Source organism: Dermacentor silvarum, chromosome 3 (assembly GCF_013339745.2).
Source record: "Dermacentor silvarum isolate Dsil-2018 chromosome 3, BIME_Dsil_1.4, whole genome shotgun sequence".
Lineage (NCBI taxonomy): Eukaryota > Metazoa > Arthropoda > Arachnida > Ixodida > Ixodidae > Dermacentor > Dermacentor silvarum.
Window position 1 is genome coordinate 118326446 of NC_051156.1, and position 20166 is coordinate 118346611.

Sequence of the window (20166 nt, forward strand, 5' to 3'; positions counted from 1 at the left end):
CCAACCCGTTCATTTTTTGGTTAGCATCCCTACCTTTTCTCTTTGTTCCCTGCTCCTCCTTTACCAGACTGTGTTTTTCACGAATGTGAAAGCAAGTGCTAAAGCCAATGGCAGCTGCCAGCATAACAGTGTAGCAAATGTTTTACCCATGTATGCATACCGCCACGTGCCGTCGGATGGAATCCTGGCAGGCATCTAAATATATCAGTTAAAACTTCCCATGCGTGAGCTCCGTGAGTGGGGGAGAGGCCCCGCCATACCATATGTCACAACACCATGTGCGGGAACTTACTATTTTTTTGAGCGACAGTTCACTGTCACGGCGATAAAAAGAAGCTAACATTAAACGATTAAGCGTGTAACTAACTCCCCTTTCCTGTTCATAGAAGGCCATTTGGTCAGTTTGCTGAAAGTTGTCCTGGAAAACAGTTTAACTCGATCGTCCCTGCTTTTCGCCCTAGTGGAGTGGCGCGTGCTCTCGGTGCCAGTAAGTATGGTTTAGTGCTTTGCGTGCAACGACGTTCGGCAGACGAGCTTGATGAAGTGTGCTTGCTGTACCATTATTTCCCGTACTTCCGTCAAATAGCTTGTTCACGCCATCAGGATTATTTCCCCAGCACAGTCACTTTCTGCGGTTTTTCTATCTAGCATCTTTCCGCCGCTTTGCAGGAAAAAACCGGCAGATCCCTCGTCCTGTGGGAATCAATCTTATGTGAACCAGTGTGCGGGGAGCCTACGAAGTTAACGAAGCGACCATGAGAGCACCAATACGTAGGTGGCTGTTTCATAACCTACATGACACGCATGTCATGAGATTCATGTCATGAGTCCTCAGTAAGAAGTCCCTTTAGCTACGCCTAGGATACCTAAAGCGAGAGCCTTAATCATGCTCATGACTATGCATTCGACCATCAACCATTAACCTTTTTATTCACTTAGTACACCATCCGAACGCATTCAAGTGGTTATTGAGTATTAATCTTTTTTCGCTGAGTCATTGTCAATTTTGCCAGTCATGGTCATGATGACGAATTCTACCACCATCCTTTAGTGTTTCTTTCACTTAGTACCCACGTCCGAACCCATTTCAGTGGCATTTGAGTGTTATTATTTTTTCGTTGAGTGATTGTCATTTTTTTTGAATCATGCTCATGACTAGGACTTCTATCACCCCGCTTAAGTGTTTCCTTCACTTGTTACCCACGTCCAAACCTATTTCAGTGGTATTTGAGTGTTATGCTTTGTTCATTGAGTTATTCTCATTTTCACTGAGTCATGCTGATTACTGTGACTTCTACCACCATCCTTTAGTGTTTCCTTCACTTAGTACCCACGTTATAACCCATTTCAGTGGTATTTGAGTGTTATTCTTTTTTCGTTGAGTCATTGTCATTTCTGCTGAGTCATGCTGATTACTGTGACTTCTACCACCATCCTTTAGTGTTTCCTTCACTTAGTACCCACGTTATAACCCATTTCAGTGGTATTTGAGTGTTATTCTTTTTTCGTTGAGTCATTGTCATTTCTGCTGAGTCATGCTCATGGCTAAGACTTCTACCACCATCCTTTAATGTTTCCTTCACTTAGTACCCATGTTCAAACCCATTTCAATGGTATTTGAGTGTTCTTGTTTTTTTGTTGAGTCATTGTCATTCTTCCTGAGTCGTGCTCATGACTATGACTTCTACCATCATCCTTTAATATTTTTTCCCTTAGTACCTAATTCGTTTAGTGCAGGCCTTCGTCATAAGCCGCGTCGTCTATGTGGCACCGTACCTAAGATTTGGTGTAGCAGAAAAAAACAAGATGGAATGCATCATCAGACGATCATTCAAACAGGCAATTGGTGTCCCAGTCACAACACCCAACGACAAACTCTTAGAGTTGGGGCTACACAACACGCTTGACGAACTAATCGAGGCGCACACTACCGCCCAATACGAAAGACTCACACAAACCCCAACGGGGCGACACATTCTACAGAAACTCCAAATTCGATATGAAGCGCAATACGGCACCAAACTAAGCATTCCACTAGAGACGAGGAGACAACTTAAAATTCCTCCACTGCCCAAGAACATGCACCCGGAGCACCACAAGGAGCGACGAGAGGCAAGGGCACGCCACATTGAGCGCAAATACCATGACGAAGAGGGCGTGGCCTGCGTAGACGCCGCGGAATACAGAGAACGCAAAGGGATGTCCGTAGTAGCGGTAAACGCAGACGGAGAACCCTTCGCGAGCGGCACCGTGAGAACGGACAACGCCGAAGTTGCGGAGGAAGCCGCCATAGCATTAGCGGTGGCCTCCACGAAAGCGAGAGTTATCATAAGCGAATCCAAAATTGCAGTTCACAATTTCGCGAAAGGACGCATCTCGCCAGAGGCGCTCAAAATTCTAAATAGTAACAGCGGCCGTCATCGCGGGACGATCCAAATTATTTGGGCACCCGCGCACTCCTCTCTCCCCGGCAACGAGGCGGCTCACAACGTAGCTCGAGGACTTACTCGCCGAGCAAGTGAGCCCGCCCAGCCGGGAACGAGAGGAGACCGCATGGTCAGCTACAAAGAAATAACCGATTACTATCGGCTGGGAAGGGCAAGGTACCCACCAGCTCATCCCGCGCTAACCAGGAAACAGGCGGTGGCCTGGCGCCTCCTGCAAACAAACATATATCCAAACCCGGTGGCCTGCAGCAGATTCTATCCAGGGCAATACAACGATCAATGCAAATTATGTAAATGTAGGGCGGATCTGCCACATATTCTATGGGCATGCTCGAAGGCGGCTCCTTTCGAGGGCCGCAAAATTCAAAACCGGCAGCAGTGGGAGACCCTGCTGCTCAGCTCAGACCAGCAAGACCAGGTCTGGGCCGTCCAGCTAGCCGAGGCAGCCGCTGAGACCCAGGGGATCTCGGCCGCCTGCTAGGCGGAGGGAGGCTGCGTCCGCCCTCGTGAATTGCTGGCACCATTAAAGTTGTATCTCTCTCTCTCTCCCTTAGTACCTTTGTCCGAACCCATTTCAGTGGTTTTTGAGCGTTGATCTTTTTATTCTCCAGGTCATTGTCATTTTAGGTGGCTCTTTCATGACCTAGATGACACGCATGTCATGACTTTCATGTCATGAACTACCATTTATGTTCGTCATACACTTGTCATACTATGCCAATTTTGGTACCTACCAAGCTAACGAAACAAACGACCATGAGAGCACAAAGACGTACGTGACTATTTCATGGCCTACATGACAAGTATGTTATGACATTCACTTCTTGACTTATCATTTATGTTCGTCATACACTCTTCTCATAATATGCCAATATTGGCACACGCCAAGTAAACGAAACGACCATGAGAGCACCAAGACATAGGCGGCTAGATAGATAGATGCTGTTAAAGTGGCAAATGTTCACCAGAAATGCTTTGCAATTAAAATATTCACGCAGAAACTCCTCTGCGAGTTGTATAAGTATGCGTACGCATTGTGCCACTTTCTTATCTCCACGCAGCCCGGTGTCATTATCAATGTTAGGAAACTTGATCCGTCCAGTATAAAGGACTGCTGTGCGGCGACACGAACGGCTTTGGACGGCGGCGCAAGGTGAATTGATGAGGCAAGTAAACTACTGCAGGCGGTGGTGCCAGGCGCGCTCATAACATTCTCATCATTATTAGCCGATATCGCTCTTTAGCGCCTTAACCATTCTTGTCGAACATTTATCAGCCGTGCCCAACTGTACTCCGGCGTCGGCTGCGCATGGCGCGGCTGGGGTCCCGTATCTTGTAATCGATCTGCGATGAGAACACAGCGCGACGACAGCTTATAGCTCCATGCGCGTTGGGTTCTCGTTGCTTAGTCTGGCTTAGGTCGCGTTGAAGCGAGACGCGCGGGCCGCCATCTTGAATGCAATGTGTGATGTGCGAGAGAGAGCGGCGAGTGCTCATAGCTTTGTGAGCGTTGTGTTTTCGTGGCTTAATGAGAGGTGGCGCGAAGGCCAATTCATTGCTTTTACGGGCGCTGTGTTAAATGTGATCACATTATGGGACGAACGGACGGACTCTTTTTATCGTTGGGTGAGCATAGTACGCATTCAAAATCTTTTCAAGCTTCGCGTCCTCACGCCACCGTAATCATGCTGTCATTCAATCGTGATAATGCCACCATTGGCATGCCATCGTCGTCACTGCGTCGTCCTCATAGAGTCATCGTCATGCCTTTGTTGCCACGCCGTCATCGTGATGCTGCCATGATCGTTTCACCGTCGTCATTCCAGCTTCGTTGTTCTCATCTGGTCAGACCGTCTTGGGCACAACACCGACGTCACACTGTCGCCCAACCATTGTCATCATTTCAGAATTGTCATCTCATCACAGTCATGCAAGAAATCTTAATCCTAGCAATATGTTAAATTATATTCATTGTTATTTAGCTAAAAAACCCGCGATAAACAGAAGAGACCCAGAACACGTATATGCCGTGACATTGAGAAAGCGCTTCGTTCGGTCAAGTCCCGGAGCTATTTATTGTTGCAGCACTTCGTGTTCTCGTGGTTCACCATATTCCCCGCAGACTACACATCAGCAGAAAATAGAGAGAATGATGGACTGCGCGATTGACCAAGGCATAGTGCTACATAATGACGAGCACTTGATAACCTTTATTTTAGTTCGACTGTTTGTGCGACATCTTGCTGTGGCCCTGCTGACAGTCAGCGTGCCGTTTATCCGCCGTCCTGTGTACGTGGTGCTAAGACTGGCCTGTGCAAATAAACAATATATGTGTCATGCCGTCTAGGCCACGGCGAGAGCCTGGTCGTTTCCAATGTGTCGTGCCGCCCGTAACCAATTAAAAAAGTCGCAGTATCGCCCGAAAGGCGCAGCACCGATTGCGATAGCAAATTTGGAGAGAGCTACACGAAGCAAGCATAGTAGTTGAGTGGCCGTAAACTTAATGTCGTGAACATTCGCTTACTAACTAAATGGACAAGCACGGTGTCACTCGCGCACAGGCAAACACGAACTCATCTCGCTCGATGACCACGGAAACTCGCTTTGAAAATGCCGAAGTGAGAAAGCGCGCCAGCAGCAGCGCGCATATTGACCTTCGCGTTGTCTCTTGTTTCTCTTCAACGCGGATAAAACATCGAAAGCAAAGCACATACGAAGCTAACGGCACTCGGTGCGAGCACTCGGTCGCCCACATCGCAGATCGCTTTCAAGACACGGCGCCCGCGCGGCCGCGCTGTGAGCAGCAGTCGACAAAGCAGGAAGCACCCCCTCCCTCTCTCTCTCCGACGTTTTGCCCCAGTGCCTCGCGCGCGAAAGAAGACCACGCGCTTCTGGCCTGTCTTCCTCCCTCGCGTTCGCTATACTCAGCCGCGATTGCCAGCTCACTCTCGCACGCTTTCAGCGTATGGCGCGCGTAGACGATTTTATCGCCGTCGGACTTCACACGGGACCTCATGGCGACGGTGATGACGGCGACGCCAACGGAAGAAATGTGCTTGGAGTGTCTACATAATTGTTATCGCAATAAAAAAAAATGTCGCAGTTTCGCCGAAAGGCGAAACATCGATTGCGATAACAAATTAGTAGAGAGCTATTCGGGGCAGGCATATTAGTTTTATCGGCTGCATAAACTTAATTAACTTAACTAACTGAATCAACAATCGTGGTGTCAGCGCACACAAGCAAACATGAATAGATCACAGTGAATCCCCGCAGCCAACGACTGTCAAAACGCTGGCCACAAGCGCAGGTTCGCGCGGTCTATCGCTTCAACGGAAACTGAGCGGCGAATGCACAGCGCATAGAAAGGTCAGAGCCGTGTGGAGATAAGAGACGGTGCGGACGACCGGGGATGCCGGTCGTCCGCAAACAAAGGAGAAGTTGTTGGCGGAGGAGAAGCTGCCCCCCCCCCCTCTTCCCGCTTTGTTGCTTTCGCGTGGGAGATTGAGTGGCAAGATACGCCCCCGGTGCCGGAGCACAGCGCCGCCCCGCCTCCCTCCCATAGCCCCACAGTGGTTTGCGCGACGGTCACGTGTGCTTTCCGCCGAGCGTTCGCTCTCCTTGATAGCGCGCGCGAGGGGGGGGGGGGGGAGTGCCCTCCGTGATAGCGCGCGTCCCCCGCGCGCTTTCGCTCGCGCATATGGCGCGCGGCGACGATTTTATCGCCCTTGGAATCTATACGGAACCTCACGGCGACGGCGACGGCGACGGCCGAAATCCGGTTGAAGTGTCCAATAAAAGCCTAAGAGGCCGCAACGGCGAAAAGCCGTTAGGCTATCGCATTTTCGCCTCCTTCCCCATGGGGCGCGTGAAGCCCTGATGTCAGTGTATGCTCGCCAGTGCTCTCTCCCATCAGCGAGCGGGACGGTTAAGATTCGTGTGCGCATTTGCTCCTTCTCCTCCTCTTCGGCAAGGAAGACACTGGTGGAGTCTGTGTGTGCGTGTGTGCGCGTCAGTGCCTTTTCCTTTGCTGGGCCATTGGTGGTTACGAAATCGGTAGAGCTGGCTTTCATGTACCGAGATGCGGGCGCAAGCGTTAAGAACGTTCGCTCTCTCCTTCTCCTGGTCGAGGGCGTTCCAGACTCTGTAAAAAGGCTTCGGCATTCATTAAACTTGAGCACAAGATACAGTGTGTGCCGCTCGCCATCAGGAAGCTTGTATAGCTTACCGCTCCTTAATATATATTTGTTGATCGTTACGTGGATCGCCTCGCGTCTCTGCCTGGGACCCTCCGTGCTGGTGAAGATCCAGTCCGGCAGTAACAGGCTATCTCCACGGTTTCTGGGAGGTCAGATTTTAACAGTTCACTTTTCTATCCGCTTGCGGATGAATTGTGTCTGCCCCCTATGTATAAGACATCTGCCGGAAATGTAATGCTGGCACTGTTGGTTGGACCATTGCAGGGATACATCTGATGCATCAGGGACGTAATCGTTGCCTTGCACATTGGCACTGAGCTCATGGTGGTTGTTCCTCGTCATCAGCATCATTCTTAATATACCGGTGCCAAGGGTGAGTCCACCCATAGAAGGTAAACAGGAACGTGGTACTAAACTATAGAGCAAATGTTTGCCGAAATCATGCATAATTTCTGTAAGTGCTATGCGAATCATATTTTGATTCTGGAGCAAATATCAAATAAATGTGCGTACCTAACTCTACCGACGGAAATTGTTTGCGCAAGATGGCATATAAGGAATGAAATCTTGATGAAATGTAACTTAGATGATGGCAAATTAAATGCAATGTTTATCCAAACCTAACGCGTTCACGCAGGTATAACAATGACGCAAGTGTTTGTTTTCAGGTGCGGCGTTAGTTTCAACGCCACACAAACGCACATCAAATGCAAACAATTTCTTTTCGTTGACAATCTTCGATGCGAGTTCAACAAGCACACATGCAGTTTGGTTATATGACGACTAGAGACGATGCACCGAGCATTCCCGTGCCTCACATCCTCGCTAGTCTTTTAATTTTCTTTGTGTTACTGGCTTGGCACAACAGTGAGAAGGCGCATGCGCTACGAGACGCAAAGGGAAATATTTAGCGTCTCGATTTCTCTGGCGAACACTTCGTCAATCTCAACGCCAATTCTCGACAACGGCAGTAGTGACAGCTTCGGGTCTAACGGAAATAAAGCAATGGCGTCATCTTGTCGTGACAGTTGCCGCGGATATGAATGACGCTCCTGTGCGCCTGCTGAATGAAGCACGTGGAGGGAATGGCTAACTCAGCTTCGCGCTGCCGGTCCATGGACTGACGTAAAGGGAGGACAACGCGGTGTCCACGGCCCCGCATTCACTCGCGAAACGCATGCGCACCATCCACCGAGTGCGAAGATGGATGCGGCCTCTGTGCCAGGTGGTGGCGACAACTTCACCGAGTTGGTACACCTCCCACACCGAAGTCAACAGTAGCACACTTACTGGAAACCGGTTTCCCGACCCAGTTACGACGTTATTGTACCACTTGACGCTTCTTTAGGTAATGCGTCGATCTCTTCAGAACTAAACACAAACGTTGATCCCACTTTGCTGTTGACGTGGCACTTGACGTCGACGCTCGGCTGCTTCGGTCGCCGACTTCTTCACTTCTTGCCTGTGGTTGATTGAAGCCGCACACTCCACTGTTATTTTGGCGGCTGCTCCTATTGTTGATTACAAGAGGCCGGATCTTTAGGCATTAAAAAAGCGCGTTTTAGGCGCCAAAAATAGGCAGGCAAAGCAATGTTTTAGGCCTCCAACATCGTAAATATAGGCACAATAATTTTTTACATAAATGAAAATAATTTCAAACGAAGACGTGCGCGACCTTTATCTACAACAGGAAAACAAGAAATGCTATTGCTTCTGATGGCACAAAGGCGCCAACAGTTGAATATAACCGTGCAATTGTCCCATAAAACTGCTGGACTAATGACGATCAATTAGCGTAATACAAGCACACTGCTCATATTCATGTTCAATGGCCACTGTACTCGAGCGTCGCATAAAGTAAGACAAGCATGAAAAAGAATACTTGAAAGCTGGGAATACTGATTAAAAAAAGCACTACTTTATGACGGCCTGACGCAATTAAATTAAGACACGACAAAAACAGACATATAACAAATGCAAAAGAGACTACAATTTATTAAGAAATTAACATGTTCTTACATGAGGACTGTTAGCTACAACTCTGGCAATTTTCTCATATACAATGACATTATCGGAATTGTTCAGGCAAAACGCCCCAACATTGTCAATACACTTCCGCCCATTTGAAGTGCACGTGTTTGACGAAATCTGTTTGGAGAACACGCGGAACGTAGTTTAAGAATCACTGTGAAGATTGTGGAAACAATAGCGAACTACCACCATCTCCAGATTTTTGGATTCAAAATGGTTCCTCTTGTCACTGAGAATGATCTTGAACGCTCAGAAGGAACGCTCAACGGCAGTGAACACCTTAAAAAGCAAATTAGAAACAAAACAAAAGCCGCGTGCACATTACATTTTTTCTTTATTCTTTTGCTCTTTACTATCCTTTCCCCTGACGGCTCTCCGCGGTTTCGCATTCGCCAACCGCAGCGCGTCCCATTTCACAGCTGCTAGGGGTTCTTTTCCGAAAGTTCGTTGAACTAGATGACTATGGGCTGAACCCCATAGAGTTCCGAACAGTCAATGTTGCCCGGTAAAATGAATAATGGTTTTAACTGCACTCGAAAGCGAAACTTGAGGCTAAATAGTGTTCATATAGGCGCCGATATTGAAAATAACCATTTATAGGCAGTTATAGGCATTTAGGCACAAACGCCAAAATTGGCATTTATAGGCATTATAAAAACAACTATAAAAGCCCTTCTTAGCCTCTAATTCATGCTCATATATCAAAATGGGGCGATAGGAGCGCAAGGAACAAAAAAGGCATTTGCCTAAAATCCGGTCTCTATTGATTACTTCCATAGATCTCACCACTGGCAGTGGGCAACGGCTTTGCGTCTACTTAACAAGACAGCAGCAGCCCGTACCCACTAATTGTGAGCATTAGGAAAAGTAACAGCCGGTTTAAAAGTGAATATTGCGTTTCAAATTGTCAAATGCACAGTTTGTGATGTTTGTGCAATTCATGGTGAACTACTTTGGTCTAGTAGACGACGATCGCTAATGAATAAAACGCACGATTGTAACGTAAATAGTTTCCTTTTATTTCTGTCATTCATTGTACAGCAGTTTCTTCTTTCTCTTTACGCTGTATCACAAGAAACTTTTGCCCTAGATGTGCATTTTCCAAAGTACCCTTTCTTACCGAGAAGTTTTGATATAGTAAATGGAGCAAGAGGAACGGAGGTCAAGAAGACTCTCACAGACTATTTTGTAGAGGAACCACGATTCGATTCATTTAACTGGTATCTGGGCCCTGATCTCGCATAAGAGATCAGGGCCCAGATCACGCAGTGACTTCGTTCCAGTTTTTTTTTCCATTTTCTTTATTCATCTCAACGCCGCTGAGCTCAAGTTATCTTCTGTAACAGATGACAGTCAAGAAGCAATGGAAACAAACGAAACCAATTATTATATTACCACTGCCACGAAAGACACATTTCAGCACCTTTTTTTTTCTGTTCTCTCGTTATGTCTTTATCAGGAATTTCTTTATTGCTAAACACAGCTTTTTTGTTTAATTTCAGGCTGGCTATGCTAGAGCGAACTCTTGGTACAATGGCCAGTCAGAACAGCCTGTCGGACGAACCAGCACAACTACCATCGCATGATGCACCTGTGGGGAACTCGTATTGTACCTCTAGTCCAGTAGGTAAAGCATGTAAGCAAAAGCCATGATTGTCTTAACAAGTCTGATAAAATTGTCACTGTTTATCTCATACATGAAAATTCGTATCGTAAGTGAACACAAAAGAAAATTTTGGTAGACAGTTGGCGTATGGGTAATTTTTGTGTAGAATATTTGTGAATTTGATCCCACAAGGGATTCCATGTATAAGTAGAGCTACGTTTTTAGCCGGGTGTTTTCGATAACAACATGTACCATATCGCAAGTGGCGGCCATACCCTCTTACGCCTATTTCTAAGGCAGGAACAATTTTTTTTCTTGCGCGTGGGTATTTGTGCGCATGTGAATAATGCGAAGCGCCGTTCTTATTTAACTGCGCTTTATAGTGCGTTTGCTGTGGCTGCTTTTGCATAACATGTTGCCGGAAGCTGTTATTGTGTTGGTCCTCTGTCTCTCTTTTTAAGTTTCTACATATTTTATAGCGAGGCGAAAGCACGTAAAGGAGTGAATAAGAGAGAGATTGATTTAATTTACAGGAAAGCCCGAGAGGTCGACATGAGCAGGCGCGCTGTACTCTGCTACTGAGTGTACTGACTAATAAACTAATTAAGATTTATGCATATCTGCACTATCTCGACACGGTGCTTTACTCTTTCTCATATCCTACTCGTAGTCTGCGGCCACTGCTGGTAACTATTACCGTGCGCAGGCCATGAAGAACCCACCGGCTCGACAGGCACCCAAGATTGCTGCTGGTCAGTGCCAGCTACAATGGCAGCCGCCGCTTTTCTTTGCTACATGCCTACGTCCTGGTTGGCCATTCTTACGGTGTATTTTGTGCATAAGTTCGAAATCACCCGACAAGAGGCATCTTGGCCAAGAATCGTTGCATCCATGGTCGGCCAGCTGTCAGGTAAGGGAGGGTGGCAAATCTGACGTTGGCGCGGGCGTTTTCGTTTTCTTCTGAGCTAGCATCTCGGAGAGACCGTAGCGTATATTTATTGTACTCTTACATCTCTCGTCATTTTGCGCGCTTTGCTTGCGGAATAAGTATATCTGAATACCCTTCGCTACCCGATCATCTATAATAATAATGTCAGTATAATGCGAGTACCTTGACCACAGCGGCCTGATGTATTTCTTCCATGGCAGTGCGTTGTCTCTAAATCGCACAATTGAAATGTTTTGGTAATTTCTTGCGCAATGCAAGCGTCAACAGGGTCTGGTAAACAGAATCACGTGAACGCATTTGAGTTGCTCGTTTGCTTGTACATGCTTAAGCTTCATCTCTGTGTGTGTGCGAAGGAGGCGGGAGGGGGGGGGGGGGAGTGGAGGATGCATGTTTGTGTGAGCATGGATTGGGCACTCATTCTTCTTACGTTGTATCAATAAATATAAAACACAAGTTTAAACAGCGCACTAGAAGTCATTTTGTGTGCAAGGCACTGTACCGAGTAGTTTAGCTATGGCAATCCAAAGACAGCCGTCAGCAATTGGCTAAGAATTTCCAAAATGGGTCTCAAATTTAGCGTTGTGGTAAAAATGAGTTTATCCCGCAGTCAGCAAAGTAGGCTTTCTCGAAGAACAATTTTTCGAACGAATATGCACCTTTCTGGAACCTTGCGATTAGATGTATGTCGGAGATGGTAGCCGTTTTACGGTTTCTACTATATATATATATATATATATATATATATATATATATATATGTGTGTGTGTGTGTGTGTGTGTGTGTGTGTGTGTGTGTGTGTGTGTGTGTGTGTGTGTGTGTGTGTGTGTGTGTGTGTGTGTGTGTGTGTGTGTTTGTGTGTATTCGAGCGATCAGAGTCGACGCGGTTCATCGACGAGGAATCTAAAATGTGTTCTTAAGTTATATAGCAGCACGACTATATGGCCTCCATAGCCGGTGAAGAAGACCGCTCACGTGCAAGTAGCACGAGGCAAAAAGAACCCACAGGCTGTCTAGGTGATGTCCGACATTTGGGAAGAGGTGGGATAGTTTGTAGGTCATCAGATCCGACCTGTGTTGCAGGCTTCTTAAAGTGGGTGACTGTGGCATCTGTTCCGGTGAGTTAGCTTATTCCGCCGCCTCTAGCGTGCACTAAAGGCATTGTATGGGGTGGAGACTCTCAACTGAGCCCAATTTAGTCTCTGGAGAAGATGTTTGATGCTGCCGTCATAGCTGTATACCGATGTAACCGACTCGTAAACGGGGCTAAAGTAGTGACTGAATCGGTTATTGCTACGTTTTCCTGTATGTCCTGTCCATCTGAAATAAAAGTGTGACCACTTATTTTTATAGTGGAGCCTCTCGCTTCCCGTCCTCTTCAGTGTCGGAACTTTTGACATTTTGGCCATAGTGCAGGATGCTGCAAATCAAATACAAGCTGTCGCGTCTGTTGTAAAGGTCATCCCCCTAATGTGTGCACAGTCTGAAGCCGAAATGTGCTGTCTCTGTGTAGGAAACCATACGGTCAACTATGCAAACTGCTTAGCAAGTGCAAATAAAATACATGTACTAGAGCTAATTGACAGGCTATGGTGTTGGAGGCGAGAAGCTGTTGCAGTCGTTACTAGCGTCACTGAAAATATATAAAATAAATGAAGATAACTTGTCTAATCTCACTGGGTCAGCAGCAGAAAAAGCAATGACAAAGGCTATGCAAAATATTGTCACAAGTGTTACCGAAGGCATTTTTCAAGTGCTCACTGCTCAGATGACGCAGCTATTGCAAACAATTGCAGCACCAATCAGCAAATCGATTTCTTGTGCCGCAGAACAGATGGATAGTTCACTCCTAGCGCCGAGTACAAGATCAGACCCAACGCTTGTTTGATCCAATCCTTGTCCTTCGCGTCAGTCAGACTCACAGGATGACATGGAAACAGGTCATTGATACCAGGCCTCAAAAGCGAACTGGGTCTCCAATAACTTCGTCTTGCCCGTATACGAAAAACAAGAAGGGAAATCCTATTTCTCATTCGGGTATCCAAGAGAGTACATTGGGATGGCAGTGGCTGAAGTAATCAGATCAATTATATCATCACCATAGTTCTTTTTTAAAGTGCTACGGTGGCACTGCTATTCCTTCATTTGTGCTTCAACAGACTTAAAGTGCTTAACAACACATCTTAATCCTGACTTATAATCTTATAAGAAACCTGGCTTACTCCTGAGAAAATAATTCATTTTAATTACTTTCGATTATCGGTTAGATCGGCTTTCACTAGAAGGTGGTTTAATGGTTTTGTTGTCGTCTGAATTCTGTGAAAATGGCTTTCAAGTTACTGTCTCAGGAATGTGAAATTTTGGCCGTGGACCTCAGCTTCCACCGCTACGGTTCATTTTCGATTACTAATGCTTATCTGCCTACGGTCGTCCACAATACACGCCAACTGGATAGTGCGCTTGCTAGCTGCAAGAATGAAGTCATACCCATGGTTACTTCAACTCGCATCGCGTGTCATGGGGATCCAGAATAGATGTATGTCAGACGCAGCTATGAGACTGGTTCATACATAAGAAAAATCACCGCATATCGACGAAGTGAATCAATGAGTGGGCGAAGCACCGGGGGATCATTCGCGTGAACCACAGCTACGGACGAGAGAGAAAGAGAGCGCGTGTCGGGAACGAATGCCCTTGTGCAATGCAGCACCCCTAGCTACGGACGAGAAAGAGAGCGCGTGTCGGAAACGAGAGAAAGAGAGCGCGCGTAGGGAACGAACGCCCTTGTGCACCGCAGCGCCCCTAGCTACGGACGAGAGAGAAAAACGCCGGAAGCGTTCTCCGGAAGCCGGAAGCTGGCTTCCGGAACCAGAACCGGAACTGGAAGTGGAACCGGAAGCGGAAGTAGGCTTCCGGTTTTGGCTTCCGGAAGCCGGAGCTTGGCGTACATATACTATACATAAACCTATTTTTACACTGCTCTGCACAATATCGAGGAAGAGGAGCACGAGATTGAGGGCTGAAGAAGACGACGCTTCAGTGACTGACTGGCTGTGTCAATTATTGTAAATCGTGTAAATATTGTAAATATATTTTCCCGTCTTGCATCTTCCCTCCGTCACATTTTTGGTGGAAGTGCAGGGTACTACTGTGCACGACGGAGCTCCGAAGCGGACGTAGCCTGGCCACTAACAACATGGCGACCGCTGGAGCCGGTGCTGGTACAGCCGCCATGCCGACAGGAGCAACCGCTACCCCAACGCCGACAGTCATCTTGTCCCAGCCCCGTGAACGAGGAATGTTTTCCGGGACCGACAATCTTGACGTCGATGAGTGGCTCCACATGTACAAACTTGTCAGCGCCCATAACAGGTGGGATCCAAGTGTTATGTTAGCAAACATAATTTTCTACCTGCAAGGCACGGTACGGGTCTGGTTTAGAAACCACGATGAAGAATTGACTAGCTGGGAGCAATGCAAGCAAAAGCTCCGGAGTTATTCAGCAAGCCTGTTGGCCGTCAGCGAGCTGCGCAAAAGGAACTTGGGTCTCGCGTCCAGACGTCAACCGAATCATACCTGACATACATCCAGGATGTTCTCGCCCTTTGCCGCAAGGTTGACGAGCGGATGTCAGAAGAAGACAAAGTGAACAACGTACTGAAGGGTATAGCGGACGACGCTTTTCATCTGCTGGTATATAAGAATTTTTCGACCATCGACGACGTCATTACTGAATGCCGACGCTTCGAAGAAGCAAAAGTCGTCGCATCGCACACCAATTCACGCGTCTTCCAAACACAGCTGTTACGTCGTCGTGCGAGGATCTTCACTCTCCGCATCAGCCGCCAGCGTCCGAGAGCCTCGTTCGTGTCGGTCGGCGAACGATCGAAGCCGCGGCACCGGTTGGCTTCCAGACCTATTGTTATGATCGGCAAGGAATTCGACAGGTCAATGAGGGAAACCAAACCCGCGCACGTTCCCGTGTTGGGGCAATTATCTACAACGCCAAAAGGCGGTTGTGATCTTCCTGGAAACTGTACCTCTCAAATCTGGGAAACAAGCCCGAGCGCCTTTCCCGTGACGAGATAATCCCCTTCATCCCCGAGAAAGCGTCACACCTCTATGACCTGAGCAGACGAAAAAGGCGAGCTACCAGGAAAGAGGACCCGAGTGTCAGTCCTGGGTCGGGTGGTCAACTTGACCACCCGACCCAGGACTGACACTTCCACAAGTACCCCGAAGGAGACATCGGCCACCACGAGGGGTTATTTAAGGCCGCCCTGGCCCCCGTGTTAACCAGAGACTCGGATAGAGTCTCGGATAGAGTCAAAACCGTGTACCAATGAAGTGAATACAATCTTTTCTATTTTTCATCATCACGATGCCCGCCTTCATCGTCGTCTCCTGATTCCTGCGGTGACGACCCACCTCACCCGCTCGAGATTATATCAGCTGGTTGGCAGCAATGGAATACTCCACCCTTCGTCCTGGCTTCAGCAGAATGGTGAGCGCTTGACTTTCTTTGAGAATTTGCCAAGTTTTAGCTTCTGTGTTTTCTAAAACGGCGAATTAGTTTCTGTACGTGCAGGCTCCTGTTGAAAGCTTCCTCACGTCACAGCACAGTAAGAAAGTATTCGCTCGGGATGGACCATGGATTTGGGCAAACGGAGAAAGCCAGAGTTATTACTTTGTGAAGAGCTGGGAATTGAGGTCGGGAAAAGTCAGAGAAAGCCGCAGCTTATTGAGGCGATTGAAAAGTGCGGGGAGCTTGAGGACGAAATTTCAGAAGCATGGGAAGAGATAGAGAAACGAGCTGAGAAAGCTGAACAAAACGCTGCAGAAGAAAGGCAAAGAGCTGAGAAAACTGAAGAAAACGCTGCAGAAGAGAGAGAAAGGCAGAGAGCTGATCAAAAGGAAGCTGCAGAAAGAAAGGAACGCGAGGAGCAGAGAGGTCACGAACTAACGCTAAAAGAACTACACGAGCAGCGGGATCTGGCCAGGCAATCAGCAAATAAGCTCTCAATAGATGAAAGACGTTCAGGTGAAGTAGGAGTGAAGATAAGGGATCTCAAGCCATCGTACAAGGTGAACGATGACATGGGTTTCTTTCTCGTTACTTTTGAAAGAACCTGCGAGAGAAACGGGTTGGCACTAGAGAGTTGGCCGCAACAGATTCTGACCGTTCTTCCTGGCGAAGCAACCGAAATAATTGCAAGGCTAACGAAGGACGAGTCAGAGGACTATCAGAAAGTAAAAGCGGCGCTGCTAAGAAAATATCGGCTCTCAGCGGAGGCTTTCCGCCGCCGTTTTCAGGAGGCAGTTAGGACTCCGGGCGAGTCTTTTCAAGATTTCAGTTATAAACTGAAAGTAAATTTAATCGAGTGGCTAAAAGGGGAAGACGCGTTCGGTTGTCACGACAAGGTTGTTGAGCTAATCTGCATTGAGCAGTTCTATGGGTCCTTGAGCGAAGAGATGCGCCTGTGGATTCAAGATAGGTCGGGCGAAAATGACTTAGAACGTGCTGCAGTGCTAGCAGATGAATTCGCCGCACGTTGCGAATCCGAAAAAACGCGCGTCAGGCCGTTGACTAAATTCGGCAAAGAGGAACACAGGCGCCCCTTTCAGAAAGAGAAAGCTGGAAGTGAGACCAAAGATGTGCCGACCGATAAATTAGGCCAGAATAACAGCGCAGCGAAGGACGAAAGAAAAACAGAAAAGGCGTTTGAGGCTAGAAAACCGGTCGTCTGTTTCCGTTGCCAGGAGCCTGGACACCTTGCGATCGGCTGTCGGAAGCGTAGGATTGTTTTTTCTTTCGTGAATGACGGAAACTTGGAGCTCTTAGAACCCTACCTTCGCGACCTCGCAGTGAACAGAACGCCGTGTAGGGTACTTAGGGACTCGGCTGCGACAATGGACATCGTCCACCCTGCGTATGTGCAACCTGAGGATTTCACCGGGGAACATGTGTGGATCCGGCAGGTAGTTGAGGAGGATAATGTGTGTTTGCCCATAGCCAGCGTAAAGATCAAGGGGCCATTCGGAATATTGCTGACTGGAGCCGCAGTATCGCAAATTTTTCCAAGCAATACCCCTACATATTTTCAAATCGCTCGGAGATGCTGTTAAAGAAGAGCGACCTGAGTTTTGGCGACCATACGGTCCAAGCTCTCCCGCGTCCCCAGGCTCAGGGAATCGCGGCGGAGATGAGGCACGGCAGTGAAGAAAGGAAAAGGCCTCATGACATAGGCACTCAGGAAGCGCAGCACATAGCTAATGAAAGCGGGGGAAAAGGTGCTAGCGAGGAGGCATTCGGCTCAGTGGGCATACCGCAGCAAGGGCTAGCCGAGGGATTAGAAACTAATTTCGTGCTGCCACATTCGAAAGGATCTTGAGACCTTCTGAAGGTTGTTAAAGAAGGAATTGCGGCAGAAGAAGAGAACGATTACGCCACGGGAGTAGAAACAGTGGCTCTTCCGGAGGACGTTCCTTGCGGATACAAAGCTTGTTTTAGCAGCCCCAAAAAGGTCAAGGAGGCGGTGAAAAACTCCCTTGTACCTTCGAATTTGAGCGACGTTCCGGAATCGTCCAAAGGAGAGGAAACTGACATGGCGGTCAAACAGGGCAGGAACTGGTTGATCGGGGATTGTAGAGGCACATTCGGTGACCGCCTGACAAGGCAAAAATTTTTCAGACAGCGTAAATGAGCGAAGTATTTAGCGCAGTGCAAATTCGAGAAAGACGTCACACCGCAGCCCGTAAGAAAAGGGTACAGGCTATCATGCAGAACTTCAAAAGGCTCATTATGGTGGTTGAGAAAACGGAGACGTCACCAAAGGCGGATGACAACAGAACAGGGCGCGTCTCCGCGAGTAGGAATGCGGCTGAATGGGGCAACCTGGCTGAGGTACGCGCGCACGCACAGGGCCAGTCAAACCGTCAATGAGGGAGAATGCGCCGCGAGAGCGAGGACAAAGGAAGGGTGGCGATTCTCCTCGTGTTTACGGCCTCCTTCTCCGAGACGAGAAAGAAAGCTGCGGCTACACGAATTGACAGGTGACGGGAGGGGGCAGTGTATGTCTGGCGCCCTTTATTGCCCATGGGGAGGCCCGATGACTTTCAGATTGCGACCTAGTCGAGTGCGCATTAAGAGGTAGTAATTGTCGAATTGGGCGCCTCCATAAGGTTCTTGTTTGTAAATTTGTAAAATAGAGCACGTTGCATTTTTTCCTTAGTTATTAAGACCTTATTTCTTTTGATTTCAAAGGTTCCGCGTTAATCTCGGTGTTTCGTTGTATTCATTGTTATGAGAGCCAGGGACGCGAATAAAACTGCAAAACAAGTTTTGCGACGGTGGTGGCTCGTGGACGCGCTGATTTTGTAGATAGGCATTAACATTGGAGATTTGTAGAAATAAACCATTTGGATAATTCAATGGTTACGGGGGAGGTGCATTTATCGGTTACCATTGTGGAAGTTTAATTTGCTCAAGCGAGTTCGGAGAAGCAGTTTTCTTTCACGATGTTGCGAGCAGATAGAGTATCCTGGCTTTTTGTTTTCTGGCTTAAACTGGCACTTTATGAATCAGCTTAATTAGGAGTTGAAGCGGTCATCAGAGCGCAGTACATTTGGCATTAGAAGCGCTGGTACTGGCAGGTAGCACTGACCCAACGAGTAACTAAATCGCTGCGCAGCATTTATCCCTTTGATCATTTTCAATGCGCTCTCAGTCTCTCAATAAACGTGGCTTTCTCGGGCAAGAGAAACAAAACCGTTAGGTATTAGAATTATTAAAATACGCATTGACGTCTAGTTTTCTCCTTTTGTTCATTTCCGGGAATCTCGAACGAGGGCTGCAGGTATGATTCTGATAAGGCTTTCTGCGAAATACGTGTGAACCTGGCAGTTCTCGGGGCTAATTGGGTGCTCTCTGTTTGTTGTGCCTTGGGCTGGGCGTGGTCTATTTCGAGAAGGTGTCACCTCGCCTGCCTTGGAACGAACGGCGAAACGAAGCAGAGGCACGGGGTCTACCGGTCTCTTCGAGGTGCTTGGATGTTGCAACCCCTTCGGGACCTCCTGTGGCAGCGGACGGGCTGTTATGATCGGCAAGGAATTCGACAGGTCAATGGGGGAAACCAAACCCGCGCACGTTCCCGTGTCAGGGCAATTATCTACAACGCCAAGAGGCGGTTCTGATCTTCCTGGAAACTGTACCGCTCAAATGTGGGAAACAAGCCCGAGCGCCTTTCCCGTGACGAGATAATCCCCTTCATCCCCGAGAAAGCGTCATACCTCTACGACCTGAGCAGACGAAAAAGGCGAGCTACCAGGAAAGAGGATCCGAGGGAGAGGTGGTCGTCAACTTGACCACCCAACACAGGACTGACACTTTCACAAGTTCCCCGAAGGAGACATCGGCCACCACGAGGGGTTATTTAAGGCCGTCGTGGCCCCCGTGTTAACCAGAACCGCTCGAGACTCGGTTAGACTCAAAACCATGTACCAATGAAGTGAATACAATCTTTTCTATTTTTCATCATCACGATACCCGCCTTCATCGTCGTCTCCTGATTCCTGCGGTGACGACCCACCTCAACCGGTCGAGATTATATCACTATGCTACCGATTCTCGACCGACAATTTCCTCCGTGCAGTCTGTCGTACGTGAAGAATTGGCGAACCTTGGCATTCAGTCTGTCTGTTCCGTCAACCGATTGGATACCTACGCCTTTCCTACGATGTTTGCTTCGCGACGCCAGTACCCATCTCGGCCCTTTCGCAACCCAGCTGAATGGCAAAGATCCGATGACAGGCCGATTTGCTTCAACTGCCGACGCGTTGGCCCCATTTCCCGTCACTGCCGCAATACCTGGACGTCAACGCAATATCACTCTGCGTCCCCACATTACCGCCGCTCACCAGGTACTCGACCACCACCGG

At 48.0% G+C, this 20166-nt stretch overlaps 1 protein-coding gene across 4 annotated transcripts in view; it reads left to right on the forward strand.

Annotated features, from left to right (window-relative positions):
- LOC119445743 (monocarboxylate transporter 12-like) overlaps nt 1-20166 on the forward strand; it is a 438947-nt gene that overhangs the window by 364189 nt on the left and 54592 nt on the right. The window contains exons 1-3 of one of the 4 annotated variants that reach the window (XM_037710029.2): nt 414-487; nt 10180-10313; nt 10990-11193. In XM_037710029.2, the coding sequence (XP_037565957.2) occupies nt 10187-10313; nt 10990-11193 (331 nt within the window). In that variant the 5' untranslated portion in view covers nt 414-487; nt 10180-10186. Of the gene's footprint in view, nt 1-413; nt 488-6940; nt 7039-10179; nt 10314-10989; nt 11194-20166 lie in introns of those variants that run through there. The other 3 variants (XM_049663579.1, XM_049663577.1, XM_049663576.1) reach the window with 3 other exon arrangements.